Consider the following 18,194-nt stretch of genomic DNA (forward strand, 5'->3'; position numbering starts at 1 on the left):
GTAGAAGTACAGTTATTAATTGGACCTCTCTTTTTCTGCCCCATTTTATTATTTCTTTAATTATTTTTACACACCTTACCACTAGCACTGTTGACTATTCATCTTATATTCTACAGAAGTGTGCTTCAAATAACCACAAAGCACATCACTGTCAGCTACCTACTGCTGTGGCAACTGGGTTACTTTACATTCATTCTCGTTTGCCAGAGCTGATTTCCTCAAAAGGATATCTCAGTGTCCCAATATATTTGCCTTTATGATCCTTTCATTCTTTCCATATTGCACAAGCAATGCATGTATGCATTGAAAAAGGGGGGCACTAGTAGATGGATGGACTCTACCATGGACAAACATAAGCAAATATATTGTTGTCTTTCACAAATGCACAGGTTCACATATTTGCCTGTTTGTTTTATAGGCCTTCCTTCCCCATCAACAGGATCAGGGCAGTTCACAACAACCATATCTAATAATAATAATAAGATCAGCCATAACATATCAATATTTCTGCACTTTAACAGGTGGAAGTCAATTGGGAAAAAATAAGCAGAAAATAAAATACATAAGTAGCATCCAAAATAAAGGATGGGAAGGAAAGGGAGAGAAGAGAAGAGGAGGGGGCAGGAAGGGGACCCAGTTAAGTTGGAACCTACTGCTACCCTCAACTATACATCTGATGGAATAACTGTAACTTACAGGTCCTGTGAAATTGAAGAAGGTACCACGGGTCCTGCACCTCAGTTGAGAAAACATTCCAACAGGCCAGGACCAGATCCAAAAGGGCTCTGGCTTTAGTCAATGACATAGGGTGCAGGAAAATGTACCAATATCTAACCAAAGCAACTACCAGTATTGTCCCTGTGATGCTCACCTGTTCAAAGCCTTCCTATTGCTGTTTATGAATTGAAGGCCCTACTTACATGTACACAACCCATTCTGTGCATATATCAAGAGTTAGATTTCAAAAACACAGTTCTGTTTTTCCCTGCATCCAAGGACCTAAGGCAGTGTTTCCCAACCTTTTCGACATCGCGGTACCCATGACCTCGCTCGTCATATCTCAGGGTACCCTTGAGGTTTGTTTGATTTTTTTTGCATTTTTTAGGGTTTTTTCCATTTTTGGCCTGTTGGTGGGGGGAGTGGCAAGCAGGGGGAGGGGAGGGAAAGCAGCATTGACAACTGTGTTGTTTGCCTAAATTCGGCAAACAATTCCTTAGCAGTTAGGAGCAGATTACAGGCTATTAAAGGAATTTATGAACCAAATCTGCTGATAGAAAGATTATTAGTAGACTGTTTAGAGCTGCAAATGTGAAAGAAGCTTACAGTTTTACATATTAATGGGATCACAGTTGCCAACCGAAAAAAAAAATTCGGCATGGATTGGGGGGATTTAAAGGGAGAGCTCCCTTTAAATCTACCCCCCCCATCCACACCAAATTTAGGCAATGGTGGGCCACTGCGAGTAGCAGAGAGCTGGACTAGACGGACTCTGGTCTGATCCAGCTGGCTTGTTCTTATGTTCTTAATTAAAACAATGCTGTTTTTCAATGTTGTTTAAAGGGAGCCCATGAGGCTTCCAACCCCCCCTTCAAAATTCATTTTATTCTGGGGGGGCAGGCGGTAGCATTGTCATGGTACCCCTGGGATGTGCTCATGGTACCCCAGGGTACCACGGAACCCTGGTTGGGAATCACTGACCTAAGGTCTTTGTCTGTGGTTTGGCAAAATATGTTTATGATCTGATCTTCTCCACACTTAGACAAATGTCCATTTCTTTGTGGTGAACAGGAACAGAGTTATTTATTTATTTATTTATTTATTTATTTATTTATTTATTTATTTATTTATTTATTTATTTATTTGCCATGCTTAGGAGTCACCAAAGCAAATTAGACTTTGGAATTAAACTATGATTTAGAACTTCAGTTTTTGGGGAGAACCAAACCAAATCCTCTTTTCCCCTTTTGGACTTCACAGCTAGCTGCAGTTTGACTGAAAGCTTTCCAAAAATGGAAACTTTCAACAGCCCTCCGCATGCAAAGGGGAACAGCAGGAGGAGGAAGCCAATGCGGGAGCACAACAAAGCAGCCAAGTTCATGCCAGTCACAGCACAGATGTGTCTGATGTCTGAGTTCAGAACCTTCTAGGTCTCAAGGCAACAGCGAAAAGAAAATAAGTGTTAAAGGGCAGTTTGAGCTTCAGATACTCTCAAATATGACATCACAGACAATGTTCTCAATAAACAAGCACAATCAAAGTGGATGGAGAACCCTATACATTCTAAATTACGTAGCATATTCTCTTTTCAACCCCACCCACCAAATCTGCAATGTTACAAAACCAGTTCCGCCCCCCGCAAAAGGCAAGCCACTTTCCAGAAAAATATTTCTGAGCACAAATAAACCCATCCTCACAAATTTCCACTACAACACATCAAAAGGAAATGGAGAAAACATTCAGTATTTCTTCCATCTCTGCTCCTGAGAGGCCACTTTCAGTTTGTCTAGTTGAAAAGCAAGATCTTTGTTCGAAGTTTTATAAGCTGCTTACCAGTGTGGTAAAGATGTAATGATAGTATTCGGTCATCATTCCCATTGCTAAAGCCTAAAAAAAACAAAAAACACAATTTTAGGATCAGATAACATTGCTTTTAATATTTTGGATGTTACACATAACACTGCTTTTAATCACATCTCCCCCCAAAAAATGAAAAGTTCCCAGAAGATTGCTACCAGGGTAAAACTATAGAGCTGGAATCATACTAAAATTGGGTCAAGCAAATCATTCCTTAGCAGTTAGGAGCAGATTACAGGCTATTAAAGGAATTTATGAACCAAATCTGCTGATAGAAAGATTATTAGTAGACTGTTTAGAGCTGCAAATGTGAAAGAAGCTTACAGTTTTACATATTAATGGGATCACAGTTGCCAACCGAAAAAAAAAACTAAACTGAGGATGCTTTCATTAATTGTATTTATTATATGTATTCACTAGAAAAGATACCCTAATGAGAAAAATGCAGTGCTACTTCAAGTGAGCATATTATTCAATAAAAAGAGGGGATTTGCTGGAAACCAGCTTTGAGCACTTCAATCAGAAATATATAGTACTAGCTTTAAGCACTGGAACTACATTTCTAAGCATTAATGGAGCATATCAAATGTCAGCATTATTAATTCAAGGGGTCCCATCTAACTAACAAGTGTTATTCCCCATCTTTCTAAACAACCCACCATCTTTGGTGATGCCTTTTAGAGGTTTTTCATTTTTAAAAATTATTTATTGGAGTAGTCAGCAGCAAAGAAACTAACTTAACTTCATTAACCTCTCTGACACACAGCTCAAGTCAAACTGGATTGTCTTGTGATGATGGGAGGTTTGAACACCACACACTTTTCTTGGCAAACGAGACAGAAAGCTTGTAGCACACAAGTTATATCACCCCCAGGTTCCAAGAACTCTGGTGAAGAGAGGTGGAACTGTTTTCATTTCTCCCTTTTATCATCAGAGGCCTTAAGACATGGAATGGGCAGACTAATATCAAGGTTCAACGTTCATCTGAAGATGAGTCAGGGATTATATTAATGTTGCTGTTTCATGAAGAAATTCCATAATTCTGAAGTAATTTCCAGATTTTTCATACTCATGATTTTTCCTTTGAAAAGAATAGCATATACTGTAAAGATATATTCAGACATCATAAACAATCTCAGTGAGAAAAACCCAGGAAATAATTCCTCTCATATGTTCCTTCTTACTGCTCCCTCTCCACATACACACCCTGCTGCAGCACAGTTGAAAAGCTAAAGGCTTTATAGTACTAATGGGCAGGGTGTTAAAACATCCAGTTCTAATGAACTAGTATTCCAAATCAGTAACAAACTAGTATTCCAAATCAGGATTTGTCTATGGTTTTTGAATACTGGTTGTAGGCAGGATACCTGGAAACATTTTGCCATTTCACTCACTTTGAACATAATGACAACTGTGATTAACCTGTACAAAAAAAAAATTCCCTCCATCCATGAAGAAGCAGAAATAGAATGGAGCATACTACCAGAGTTCTGGGCTCATTCTAATCATGCATACTTTTTGTGGCATCTATATTCAGCCCAGCACACTTAAATTCAGCATATGTGGATGAAATTCAAAATACGAAACTGATGTTCCCTGTGCTGTTTTTCATAGATTCATAGACGTTCAAGCAAAAGTTTCAAAAGCACAGGCGTTGCATTATTAAACTAACTGATTCTGGGTGCCTCATTTTAAGTTTTAATAAAAAAGGGAACAAATCTACAAATATTACAAGTATGAATGCAAAAAAGCACTCCGTTTAATAAATGCATCTTCAAGGCAGTGTTCTTTTTGAACACAGAAGTAGCTTTGGAATCCATTCTGTACAGCTGGAGTATTATGCAGAACAGAATAATTCATTTACTAAAAAAGATGTAGAAAAGATAATTCAGCCTCCAAAAAAAGTACACATTTTTTTCTTCTACAAAGGTAAAGCAGTAATGGGCCCTTTCCCCACTTACCGTTTGCTGCATGCTACTCTCCCCAGATAGCACGGGGTTCAGCAGTGCTCCCCACGAGTCCAGGCGGCGACAACGCAGTCGCCCCGACTCTGCCACTCTCAAGTCCCCTCAGCGTGCATCATTTCTGGCGCTGAAGAAATGGCACCTTCCGACACGGGGCAGTGGGGAACATGACCCCGCGGCAGAAATCACGTGCTCTGAGAGTAGCGCACCACAAACGGTAAGTGGGGAAAGGGCCATGGTCAGAGTTCTAGTTGGCTTTAATCCATGTATAGCATAAATCTGGTTTCCTGATATAGATACTGACCATTAAAAAATTGCTGTTCACCTACTAGGTACATTATAAATATTGCAGTTTGATTGATGAACTTTCTTATTGTTAAGGTTGCTGGGGTGCTAACACATGACATAAACATTTTATATTCAAGTATTTTACAATGTATGGATAATTATTTGAGATGAACAGTTTTAGTCACACTTTTAAAGTGTGGACTAATTAAGTTAGGAACAAACAAGGGACTGGGAGAAGTGGAAGGTAAGCTTTCTTCATTTACTAACATTACTTGGGGCACTGAAAAGATAAGCTATCATTTCAACTGAATAGTGGCAGACATGAGACAAATGCCGAAGATAGCCCTAGCTCATCAAGCAACAAGCTGACTAAAATGTCATCTGCAGTACCTGTGTTGTCATAAATCTGATATATTATGTAAGTTTGGAGGGCAAGCTAAGCTTAAGGTAAGTGGGGAAAGGCCCCTGGTTTCCTGAGAAACCTCCCATTTTTCCTCCTCATTGGAACTGTTTGAAATTGTGCCTTCAAGGTCTCACTTTTAAGAAACTCCCATCCATCTTGTATTCCCTTCTCTTTTAGTATTCTTAACCCAGTAGTTTTCTAAACTTACTGAAATCAGCTTTCTTAAAATCTACAACACATGTCCAACTAGACTTGGCATTCCTTTTCCATTGTACAATGAACTGCAGAAGAACATGATCAGTCCCACCTAAGGACCCTACCACTTCCATCGCATTAATCAGGTTATTGTTGTTGTTTAGGAGCAGATCTAAAATAGCCAATCCCCTTGTTGCCTCTTCCACCTTCTGGACCATGAAATTGCCTGCAATTACAATTAAGTTATTTAAGCTGAAGGAGAGAAAAGAAAACACCATCTTATGCTTAGCTCCGGAACCAGAAACCCACCAGTGAGGAAATTGTTGGACCTGGTAGTCTTGGAAGAGTTTGACTCCCAGCAAATATCTGGATAATTGAAATCTCCTATTGCTACTATTTCTCTTCTTTGTGAAAGTGTGGTCATCTGCTCCAGGAAGGCATCATCCAACTCTTCAGTCTGGCTTGGGGGTCTGCAATAGACCCCCACAATGAGATCACTGTTGTTTTCCTCCCCCTTAATTTTTACCCAGATACTCTCAACCTGGTTCCCAGGATGTAATTCATGCTCTCTGGTCCTTCTGCTTCTATGGGTTACATTTCTCCAGCTGCCCACCTCCTCTGTATGAGAGCTACCATTCTCCTCAGAGATGTCCCCAGTGTGTTCTCCACCCAGTACTGTCTGCTCCATTCTGCCCAGGAAAGTCTTGTTCTTCTTAATGTGCTGAAGTGTATATATTTGTGTTTCAAGCTGCTGTATCTTCTCTTCTAACAAAGTAACCAACTTGCACTTGCTGGCAGAAAAACAAACATTCCACAGCTGTTGTAGGTGACAGTAGAAACTCCTTGATGATCCACATTAGCTGTTTCAAATTCTGCAGAACAGATTTCTTGGCCTCCCTTTCAAAAGTCCTGTTCTACACTTAACCACCAAAAAAATCCAAGTTAGCTTTGTTTTTTTATAGCCCAGCCCCACTGAGTTCCTGACCGTGACCTAAAGATTGAAGACTTTTGACCCTAGTCACTATTGCTATCTCCCCGAAGATGGGTCCTTATTGGTAAGAACTGTGCACACCATAGGCCTGAGGCAAACACACAGCCACAACAAAGAACCTCCTACACAGACAAAAGCTTCCTCAAGCCCTTAAAAAACAAACACACAAGCCCTCAAAAACACACACACCAGATAAGGATGGAGCTTTAAGGATAACCCCCCCCCCCCAAAAAAAAATAGAGTTCACCTTTTTCTCACTGTCTTTTCCCCTGGTCTCAGAGAGTACAGTCTGTGCGGCTGCTTCTGACTGGCAAGTAGAATCAGATGGTCCTTAACCTTCTCCAGTACCAACCATAATTTCCCTGATCCAAGAATTTCATTTACGGAGGCAGGAGGGGGGATATCAAGTCACAGCTGTCTTATGGAGAGTCCATAGGGTTTTCAAAGCAAGAGATGTTTCAAGATGGTTTGCCATTGCCTGACTCTGTATCATGACTCTGGGATTCCCTGGAGGCAGTGGTGGGATTCAGCAGGTTGGTACCACTTTGGCAGAACCGGTTGTTAAAATGGTGCTTGTAAACAACCAGTTGTGAAATTATTTGAATCCCACCACTGGAACTGGTTGTGAAATTATTTGAATCCCACCACTGCCTGGAGGTCTCCCATCCAAATACTAGCCAGGGGTTGGGGCTGAGTGTATGACTGGACTAAGGTCACCCAGCAAGCTTCCATGGATCAAGTAGGAATTTGAACCTGGGTTTCCCAGGTCCTAATCCAACACCTTAACCATTATGCACACTGGCTTCATAGCAAACCAATATCTTAACCATTATGCCACACTAGCTTCATAGAAAACAAGAAAGAGAAAAGAGAAACAACAGATAATGGTAGTAGGTAGAAATAATGAGTCTACAGAACATTTTATGTTCTCTTAAGCATGGCTTGAAAGATCAGCAAGTGACATCTAAATCAGGCTTAAGACTCTGTGAGAGTATAAAGAAGTACAAGTACAAGTACACTGATGGTCTGTGTTGGAATAAATTCATGAAATAACAGGTCAACAGGGAGATTTACCATAGGGTGGCAACCAGCCAGGAATACCCTAGCTTTAAAAGCAGCAATTCATCTTAATAGAATACTTATAGTTGCACATTACAATGATATTCCTAAAACAGTTCAAAAGGAGGGGAGAACCTGGCAAAAAGGATTCCTTTAGCTGAGCATTTAGCTATGTCTTTATTTTCTAATTTTAAACATGATTTTAAGATTGATACAGATAAATTTAATTCCAACAATTTCTACAAGCCATGGTTTGCTAAAAATCAACACAATGTCTGCACAGGATTTTAACAAATGGAGAAAATCAGGATACTTAAAGAAAGGAGATCATTACCTGTTTTAGAATGCCTGCAGCCATTTCATGACTGCAGTCAAAGATGACGTGGAATTCCTTGCCTCTTTTCATCTCCTTGAGCAAGGGCTTTGCATCCTTTGTGTCAGCTGGTAACTGGCGGATTTTTAGACGCAGATTGTACCGTGATGGAGCCTTAATAAGCTCTTGTAATCGAATGAGACCTTTTTCAGAAAAAGACAAAAAGACACCAAAAGATAAATTATTAAAATATGACCTTGTAGGAGCAGATTCCTTAACTTAAATTTTAGGGATTTTTAAAATTTTCTCTTCCTCTTTAATGCACTTAAATTTTAGGGATTTTTTAAATTTTCTCTTCCTCTTTAATGCACTCACCTTCATGTTTAAGAATAATGTCTAGACTCCTTGTCCTTTCTGTTTGAATTTTTTCCCGTATTCTCCTTTGTTAATATTAATCAAAATATTAATATGAATTAAGTTAAGATTACCTTCTGAGATATGAATTAATGTGAATTGATATGACGGTTCCACCAAACAATAAGAAATAATAAGAAACAATAAGAAAGACTTGAATGCAGAACCACAACAGCAGTTTGTTATCAGGCTATTTGTTATAATAGACTAATCTCAAGTTTACATACAGATTCAGTTTATGGGACTTCTCCAACAATGTGCACTGGTTCTTAATTACATAATTAGAGTCGCTAAATTTATTACTGTGATAACAGTTGTTGCCAAAACCCAGTTTCTGCATGACAGCAGCTCCAGTTGGCTGCCACAATGCATGTAAGGCACTTTAAACTTTGGGCTGACTCTATTAATTGAAAATCTCACACACCAGCAGCACCCAAACAGGCTGAATACCAGGATGATTCTCCTCTCGAGAACAGCAGTGGTGTAGTGGCTAAGAGAAGGTGCACACTGATCTGGAGGAACCGGGTTTGATTCCCAGCTCTGCCGCTTGAGTTGTGGAGGCTTAACTGGGGGATTCAGATTAGCCTGCGCACTCCCACACATGCCAGCTGGGTGACCTTGGGCTAGTCACAGCTTTCCAGAGCTCTCAGCCCCACCCACTTCACAGGGTGTTTGTTGTGAGGGGGGAAGGGAAAGGAGATTGTCAGCCCCTTTGAGTCTCCTACAGGAGAGAAAGGGGGGATATAAATCCAAACTCCTCCTCCTCCTCCTCCTCCTCCTCCTCCTCCTCCTCCTCTTCTTCTTCTTCTTCTTCTTCTTCTTCTTCTTCTTCTTCTTCTTCTTCTTCTTCTTCCCTTCCCCCCACCCTGATACACATACAGACTCCTGATGAATGTAAGACACATACTGGTATATATGGAACACTACAGCTCCTGTCTCAGTAAAAGTTCTTTTAGCTGCACCTACTCATACTTCCCACAGCTGCACAAAACAATGCTAAAATAATAGCACAGGTACATGCCAAGAAGGATTCATCTGCTGTTAGTCAGCCCTATTTTTTTTCTTTTAGAATACTAAACTATACTGCTTCATGGTACTAGACTAGAGTATGAAAACCCAATACCCTCAAAATTCTGGATTTGTTTTATCTGCTACAGTTTTGGTCTCCAGCACTGCTCAGGAGGCCAATTTTTTTGGCAACAGCAGCCTCAGTACTAAATATAGTGGGGCATAGTTCAATCAGGATGCATCTTTTGCTGGGAAATGTAATGTAGGAAAGGAGAATCTCAAGGTTAATTCCATCAAATAAGGTGTAAGTATTCCTATGTATTTAAGATAAAAGGCAATTCATCCAGAAATTACCACATATTCCAGGCACACTATTGCAACAACCACATTGCTGGAAGAGATGGATAAATGGCACGTAAACCTGTCTAGTTCACAAGAATGAATTATGAAGAGAACTTAATCTATGCCAAATTTAAGAGGCTCAATAGTATTACCAAAAAAAATTCAAACTTGAAATTTAGTAACTTTTTGTATTTAGGGGTGCTTCATAACATAGGGTTCTAGCTGCAGCTTACTTGTGTATAAATCTAGCGCTGACAATGCTTGATATTATCATTATCTGGCACAGCAACAGGCAGTGATCATTTTAACTGAGATCATGCAAATGGCTCTCCTTTTCATGCCAATCACAGGTTGCTGCCACCAATATTCATTCACTGAAGGGAAAGACCAGAAAGTTGCTTATTTCAGCTACTGAGTTAGGTAGTGGATGCCACCTGCACTGGCAATAACCGCTACCCCTCCCCACCCAGGTAAAGAAACAAGCCCAAGTGAACAGGTAGATAAGAAAACAATAAAGATATGTGAGGAGAGGCACTGTAAAGAACTATACACTTGATGCTTGAATCAGCCCTGGTAAAATGTCATGTGTGAACAAGGTATTCAAGGTGCTATTTTGTATTCCCACCTCTCCAAAAAAACAACACTTGTTTCCTGAAGCTTCATAGGATTCTACCATGAACTGTGTCCATCAAGACCTTTCCCTGGTTGCTGAAGCTCACAAGGGTTCCTTGGTGGTGAATAGCACGGTCTGCTGACCTTCTTGTCTTGCTCAATCTCAGATGTTTCCTTAAAACCACTCTCAGGTTCTTTGTTACACTGTTCTGGACAAGGCTGTTCTAATCTCTTTCATTCACTGAAATGGTTTGGACAAAAGTTAAGACTAAAGGACTGGGATCATAGAGGAGGAACAGAAATGGTGAGATATATTTTCACACAAAAGAAACTAGCAAGAAAGATAGTATCAGTTAAGATTATCTCCAGACTAAAAAGACAGTTAAGACCCTGGAGAGAAACATCCTTAAAAATTAAAGTAGAAAGTTTAATAAGACTAAAAAATAGGTTGTAAAACACCACTTTAAGTTTTAGATAAAAAATAAATGTTTCTATATTAGAGTGGGAGGGAGAGAAAAGCTTACCACTGGATTTTTAAAAGAAAAATGCTATAGAATAGGAACATAAGGAAGGCCGCACTGTATCAGACCAAGACCTATCATGTGCAACAGTCTACTCACACAATGGCCAACCAGGTGCCTTCAGATAGTCCACAAACAAGACTATTTCTGTGGCATTATCCTCCTTGTGTTCCACAAATCCTAATATAACAGGCATGATACTGGAGAGAATAGGTATGATTCATGACTAGTATCCATTTTGACTAGTAGCTCTGGATAGCCCTATGTTCCATAAACATGCCCACTCCCCTCTTAAAGACTTCCAAGTTGGCAGGCATCACCACATCCTCTGACAGGGAGTTCCACCATTTAACTAAGGCACTGTTTCTTTTGTCTGTTTTGAATCTGTCACTCTTCAGCTTCAGCATGATGACCCCCCATTTTCATATTATGAGAGAAGGGCAAAAACTACTCCCTGTCCACACTCTGCACACCGTGCATAATTGTATAGGCCCCTATCATGTCTCTCCTTACCTTTTTTCTAATAGGGAAGTTCCTCTAGCCCCCTGATCATTATGGACATTCTTTTCTGCATCTCCTCAACATCATTTTTAAATATGGTGACTATAACTGAACACAATATTCCAAGTATGGTCTCACCACAGATTTGTATAGGGTTGTATAGTAGCAGCAATTTTATTCTCTATTCTTTGTCGAATTAGGGCCAGCATGAAATTTGCCTTTTCTCACAATAACTCAGTTGACATTTTCATCAAGCGATCCACTGCCACCCCAAGATCCCGCTCTTGGTCTGTGGCTGCCAGTACAGATTACAACAGGGTATATGAAGTTGGAATTTTTTGCCTCAATATCCATCAGTGTACACTCCGATTGAATCTCATCTGCCATTTTAATAAGATTTCCCCAGTCTGCAGAGATACAGTTGGAACTCTTCACAATCTGTTTTTGTTTTAAACCCTAAATAATTTGATGTCATCTGCAAACAAATAACAGGAATGGCTACATGAAGTAGACAGTTGTTTCCTTCAGAGGTTTCCACCAGGCATACTCTTTTTTCTGAACTCCTTTGGTCTTCATTTTTGAGAGAGACCATAGTGGAGCCCTACAGCTCAACAGCTTTTTTCACAAAATGGTTATCAAGAAGAAATAGCAAAAACAGTCAGCTACCACTCCAGCTGGCAGCTAATTCTAAAGAGATCAATCACACATTACCCCTTCTTCATGCTCTACTTCCACCAGCACTGGAAAATGAGCATCCCAGATTTGCTTCAAATACCTAGGTCTCCTGTTTAGCAACCTTACATGCCACTGTTATGCCACCTGGCCAGATGTCTAGCTATTTATCATTCTGCTAATTCCCTACAAGCATATTCCATACTTCTCAACAGCTGAAAATTCTGCCAGCATTCCAAACCTATCTATTTCTGTATGTAAAAGTCTTAAACTTCACTTCTCTTTCTTTTTTCTGGATCAGTTATCTTCCCTGTCTGAAGAATATATGGTATTTCTAATTACAAGGCTACATACTGGGGGGGAAAGCATACTTAATTTTGTGTGGTTTTTGTTTGCTAAACCTTGGCACATGGTAGATGGCCAATGATCACACTTAAAAATCACTAATTTAGGAGGGGGGCATTAAATGATAAACATTAAAGTCATATTGAAATGGGGGGGCATCAGCATTGTAATAATACCTGTTGCCAAATTATCAAAAATGTAAAAGGGAAGGGAACAAGGAAAGGCACATGTATTTGCTACACTGCATATCAGAAGATAAAACTTAAAACTGCTGTTTTTTTAAACAAAGCAGTGCACACTAATTAGGAACAGCTAGGAGAAAGAGATAAGGGCTCAACAGATAAAATCCAGGGTTTAATAAGAAAGCAAAGAATATGAAAAAGACCGAACATGAGTAGAAACATAACTGGGGGGGGGGGGGGAATATAGTAAAGATTGCAAATATGAAAAGCTTTGAATATACAAAGGAATAATTTGATGTAGATGTGATCGAAGCCAGCTGTTCTCTTAACATTAGCCTAGAAAATTAAAGTAGCAGCACTCTGAAGTAAAGATAATGAAAAAAGACAAAAAGGGGGAAAATGTCATTGTAAATTCTAGCAATCAATCAATAGTAGGACAAAAATGTGTGGACCCAAGTCCTGGTATGAGTGATGGCAGAAAAGGATGCCTTTTAGATAAGTTAAAGCAAAAGAGAAGCACAACTGTATGAATCAATCAAGAGGAATCCAAAGCAATGCCATGGAAGCTAGTCAGTAGGGCTATAGGCCCGTGGTGGCGAACCTTTGGCACTCCAGATGTTATGGAGTACAACTCCCATCATCCCCTGCCAGCAGGGCCAATTGGTCATGCTGGCAGGGGCTGATGGGAATTGTAGTCCATAACATCTGGAATGCCAAAGATTCGCCACCACTGCTATAGACAATTTGAAATAAAGAAAGAACAATATTATATTGGGAATCATCAGTATATAGATGTTAAATCACATGAACAAATTGGTTGACCAAGGAAAGAAATTTGTAGAATTTGTATTGAAGAGAAAAAGAGATGGTGCACAACTGAAATTCTGGGATGAAATACCAGAAAAATACAGTGGAACCCCGGTTTTCCTTGCCTTCGGTTTTCATCAGTTTTGGTTTTCATTGATTTTTTCAGTGAAAAATTTGTCTTAGTTTTCATCAATTTGCATCGGTTTTCATCGATTTGCAGTAAGGTGCAGGGGTTTGTGGAGAAAAATCACCCGGACAAAGCTGTTGCAGGCCATGTCTGCAACTTGTTTAATGACAATGTCTTGCCCCATTTTAGACAAATCTTAAAGAGGCGTCAGAAACAGACCTCTTTGGACAGCTGTCTGGTGTGACATTGGTCCACTGGCTCTGAAGCTGGTCCTAGTGTTATTGTTTGTTACTCTTTTCAGCATTAAACACTATGTTTATTCACCAAAAATGTGTTTTGGTATGTTTTTTGGAGTGCCTAGAATGGATTAATTGGATTTACATTGATTCCTATGGAAAAGTTTGCCTCGGTTTTCATTGGTTTCAGTTTTCATCGATTCTTTTCGGATGGATGACCAACGAAAACCGAGGCTCCACTGTAGGACTGAAATAAAATAAAATAATTCAGACAGGAACAGAAGACCATATTAAAAGCAAATGGCATGTTTACCTTAAAGTACAAAAATCAGGTTTATTTCCTACTGGCAGCATGTAGCCAAAAATATCTGAACATTAAATGGACCCCACAACAACCAAGTCTTCAGAGGGGACAACAAGCATAATCTAAATGATAATGCAGGCAGTAATCTCATATTTTGGCACTTGATTATATGCTGTACTTTCATTACTTTTTTTAGGTTTCTATGAATGGATATAATGTTTTAGTATATTGAGCTGTAAGAAAAAGAATAATGGCTAGTTGTACTCGACACTAATTGGTATTAACTGCATGCCACATATCAGCCAGCTGACCTGATCATTTACAGTCCAATATTAGAAAACAATTCATGAAATGTTCACAAACCTTGGCTACCTGAATAGAACACAGAATATCAAAGGTTCTCAAAGGACTATTTTATGATCATTACACATTATCCTGAACTGATCCATAGAGTGTGAATTTTTTTTAAAAAAAATCTACATGGTAAAGCCAGAGGTAGATGTGAGCTTTTTCTACAAACCAGAAAAAAGCTCCAGATTTGCAAAAACACTGAAAACTTAAACACACACACACACACACACACACACAGAGAGAGAGAGAGAGAGAGAGAGAGAGAGAGAGAGAGAGAGAGAGAGAGAGAGAGAGAGAGAGAGAGATGGAGTTTACAACCCTCCAAAATAACAGAAGCAGTGCCAATAGCTTTAAGAAATTAATGCCTTCAGATATCCTAGAAAGGATTCTGTCCCCTCTTTTGTCATGTCCCCTGATGGAGGGCGGACTCGTCAGAGTCAGCAGCAATCACTGAACAACTTACTATCATGCAACAGTAGCTACTGCATGACTAACCTGAATCACTATCTTGCCATTTGCCCAACTTGTTTCAGGTATGACAGTAGCTATTAGATGACCTGATGACACATGCCGGTAACTCATCTGTACCGAAGAGTAGCAACCACAAATTTTGTGCAACTTAGCAAGCCATGCAGCTTTGTCCAGGTAACACTTCACAACATAATTTGAACAACTTGGCTGAGCTCGGCGCATACACAGCTTTGCCCCCCCTCCCCAGGGTACATCATGTAGCACCAGCCCAGGTCAGAAGGGAGGGATGGTGGGGTGGGTATAGCCCCTTAAGTGGTTCTTGCCATCTCCTGGTGCCCTTTCCACTCTATATCTGGAATTGCGGGCTTGTTTCTGTTACAGGACCAAAGAGAAGGGACAGGGTTGCTGTTCTACCATTCACCTCAGAGCCCAAGAGCATCCCTGTTTGAGGAGATGGAGGTACTCTCTGAGTTGGTATTACAGGCCCCCAGTACATGTTGGAGGACCTCAATTGGAGGACACCTCTTATAGACCATCTCTGGACCTCATGGCTTTTATGATAACTAGGCTGTCTCAGTACGTGCAGTGCCCAACACGCAGGGCAGGACATACTCTCCATATGGTTTTTGGTACAAAGCAGTTAGGGGGTGATTCGTTGGTAAGGGATTGCAAAGTGTGCCCTTTATCATAGATGGACCATTACCTGATGACTTTTGGACTGAAGATCTTACCCCACAGCTGTCAGGGTGTAGGACCTATTCTTATGGTCTGTCCCTGGAGGAAGATAGAATCTGAAGGATTTCTGAGGGCTCTGGGGGATTTTTTGGCTAGCATGTCCAGTGCTCCTGTCTTGTCCCTGATCTCACTTTGAAATGGTAAGGTAAGGAGGGCCAGAGACACAATTGCTCCTAGGTGCCCTTGATTAGCCCACAGAGATCTGAAGGGCCCTTGGTATTCAAAGGAGCTCAGGACAATGAAACAGGAAGATCAATGGCTATAGCATAGATGGAGGAAATCCCATGCCAAATCTGACCTGATATTAGTGAGAGCCCATTATCGGGCCTACCAGATGGCAGTGGCGGAAGCAAAGAAGGCACACTTCATATCAATGAGTCTGCAAGTAGTTGTCTGGCTGAGCTTTTTCAAGTGATGAAGGGGCTGACAGTCCCAGAGATTGAGGCATCAGCACTACCCACAGAAGTCAGTGGTGACATGTTTGTAAGACATTTTCGGGATAAAATCCCCCAGATTTGCCAAGAATTGGACTACATGTTTAGAGATACTCTAGAGAAGGTGAGCAGCACACAGTCTTTTCAGGTTGTTTGGGATCAGTTCTAACTGTTGCACCCCAATGATGTGGACAAGGTGCTTGCAGGGTCTGCCCTACTACCTGTCACCTTAATCCTTACCCATCTTGGCTGATTAAAACTAACTGGAAGGGGGCGGCCAAGTGGATTCAGGAAGCTGTTAATTCCTTTCTGGAGGTGGGCAAGGTGCCAATTGACTTAAAGGAGGCCATTCTCCATCCCTTCTTGAAGAGATCAGTTCTGGATCCAATGATGCCTAAAAACTACTGCTCAGTGGCCAACATCCCCCTTTTTGATAAGATCTTGGAGAGGGTGGTGGTGACTCAACTGCAGCCGCACCTGGATTACACTGATTTTATGGACCTGTATTAGTCAGGTTTCAAACACAGACATAGTAATGAGACTGCCTTGGTCACCCTGATGGATGACCTTCTCAGGGAGAGAGACAGGGGCCATGTGTCCCTGTTGGTTCTTCTTGATCTAACCATGGCTTTTGATACTGTCAACTAAGGGATTCTCCTGGATCAGCTGCGGGGGTTGGGAGCAGGAGGCATCATATTACAGTGGTTCTCCTTTTATCTCAGTGGCAGGTTCCAGTAGGTGGCAGTGTGGGACAGCTACTTGGTACCCTGTGAGCTCCCTTGTGGGGTTCCCCAGGGCTCAGTGCTGTCCTCTATGTTGTTTAACATCAATCTGAAACTGCCAGAAGAGGTCATCAGGGAGTTCAGGATTGATTGTACCCAGTACTCTGATGACATCCAGCTCTACTTTTCAGGGGTTCTGTTTATTAATTTGTAAATTTAGAAGGAAATAGTAAGTGAACAGATATTAAGTTTTTCAACTAGAAAGATGCAATTTTATATAGTACTTTTAAAAAGTATTCTCTTTGAAGGTACTATTTTAATCTTTGTATATATTGTATTTCTGCTGATACTGATAGATGTCCATAAAATAGGTTATTGTTTATTTGAACTGGTCATTGACTGTAATAAAAATATGATGATGATGATGATGATGATGATGATGATGATGATGATGATGATGATGATGATGATGATGATGATGAGTCCTCAAGTAGCTTTGTCATTGACCAAAAGTACCTCAGTCATGTCCAGAATGAACTTCTGTTTATTGGCCCTCATCTACCCGATTACCATTTTCACCTACCTGTTCAAGATTTCTACAGACCCACCTAACTCAGTTGTTAAAGAGAAGTAGAACAAGATGTTTTCCATATATTGCCAGCAACTTATTCCAAATCCCTTTATAAGCTCTCTCAGCAGTTTAATGTAAATGAAACCCTGAAGAACCTGTGGCATCTGTCCAAAATCCAGGCCTGAATCCAGATTAAAATAGGTTTAGTTTTCCAAAAGATTTCAAGATAATTTCTTTTCTTTTCTTTTTTAAAAAAGGTGTATAACAGTACCAAGTAGATACTTGAAAATCTAATGGATTTTAGAGTTTTCCACAAAAGTGGAAAGAGAAAAAAAAGGAAAAATACGCCAAAGACAAGTATGCATGAATGAATAACTTTTAAACATGTGTTGAGAACATTTCAACTACCATACAATTCAAGTAAATTAAAATTCAGTGCCCAAACTGGCAGATGTAATCAGGACTACTATTTTAGGCAGAGGATTAGAATGAGAACTGCATAGTAGAAGCAGTTCTGTAAAACACAATGACAAAAAACAAGCTATCCATTGAAGATCATAGAAATTAATATCTTGTAAAAAAGTTCATGACTCAATTGATCTCCAGAACTTAGGAACATTCCAACATAAAGTCCCTTAAAACAAAAAAAAAATATTCCCAGCTGAAGGCTGTGCATTTACCCAGTTTATACAGAAGGTCAGTTTGAAAGAGTTGGGAAGAACGTAGCATATGATAATGCCCTGAGCTACTTGAAGGAAAAGCTACTGAAACATGAATTCCATATGGGTATACTTCCAAACCATGAAAAGGTTGAAATCAAGATTTATATGACAGCAACAATTTAAAAACCATCAGGGATTGCAGTCTGCTCTTGAGATTCTGACTGCAAAATGTCCTTTTCCACTAGCCTTGAAGTGTATATGAGACCGGTCCACATCCGAGTATGTGTTAGCTTAGCCGATGCTTACTGTGTTTTATTCAGTCTGGAACTCAGATACCTTGTTCTACTTTTGAATGTGTATTTGAAGATGTACTTGATGATGTTTCACACA

At 40.1% G+C, this 18,194-nt stretch overlaps 1 protein-coding gene across 2 annotated transcripts in view; it reads right to left on the minus strand.

Annotated features, from left to right (window-relative positions):
* The window catches only part of GRIK2 (glutamate ionotropic receptor kainate type subunit 2), a 656,874-nt gene that overhangs the window by 408,578 nt on the left and 230,102 nt on the right, over positions 1-18,194 (minus strand). For both annotated transcript variants that reach the window (XM_048493884.1, XM_048493875.1), the window contains exons 5-6: positions 7,809-7,990; positions 2,551-2,604 (exon numbers count right to left, since the gene is read on the minus strand). In XM_048493884.1, the coding sequence (XP_048349841.1) occupies positions 2,551-2,604; positions 7,809-7,990 (236 nt within the window). The remainder of the gene's footprint in view (positions 1-2,550; positions 2,605-7,808; positions 7,991-18,194) is intronic.

The sequence above is a fragment of the Sphaerodactylus townsendi genome, linkage group LG01 (assembly GCF_021028975.2).
Source record: "Sphaerodactylus townsendi isolate TG3544 linkage group LG01, MPM_Stown_v2.3, whole genome shotgun sequence".
Lineage (NCBI taxonomy): Eukaryota > Metazoa > Chordata > Lepidosauria > Squamata > Sphaerodactylidae > Sphaerodactylus > Sphaerodactylus townsendi.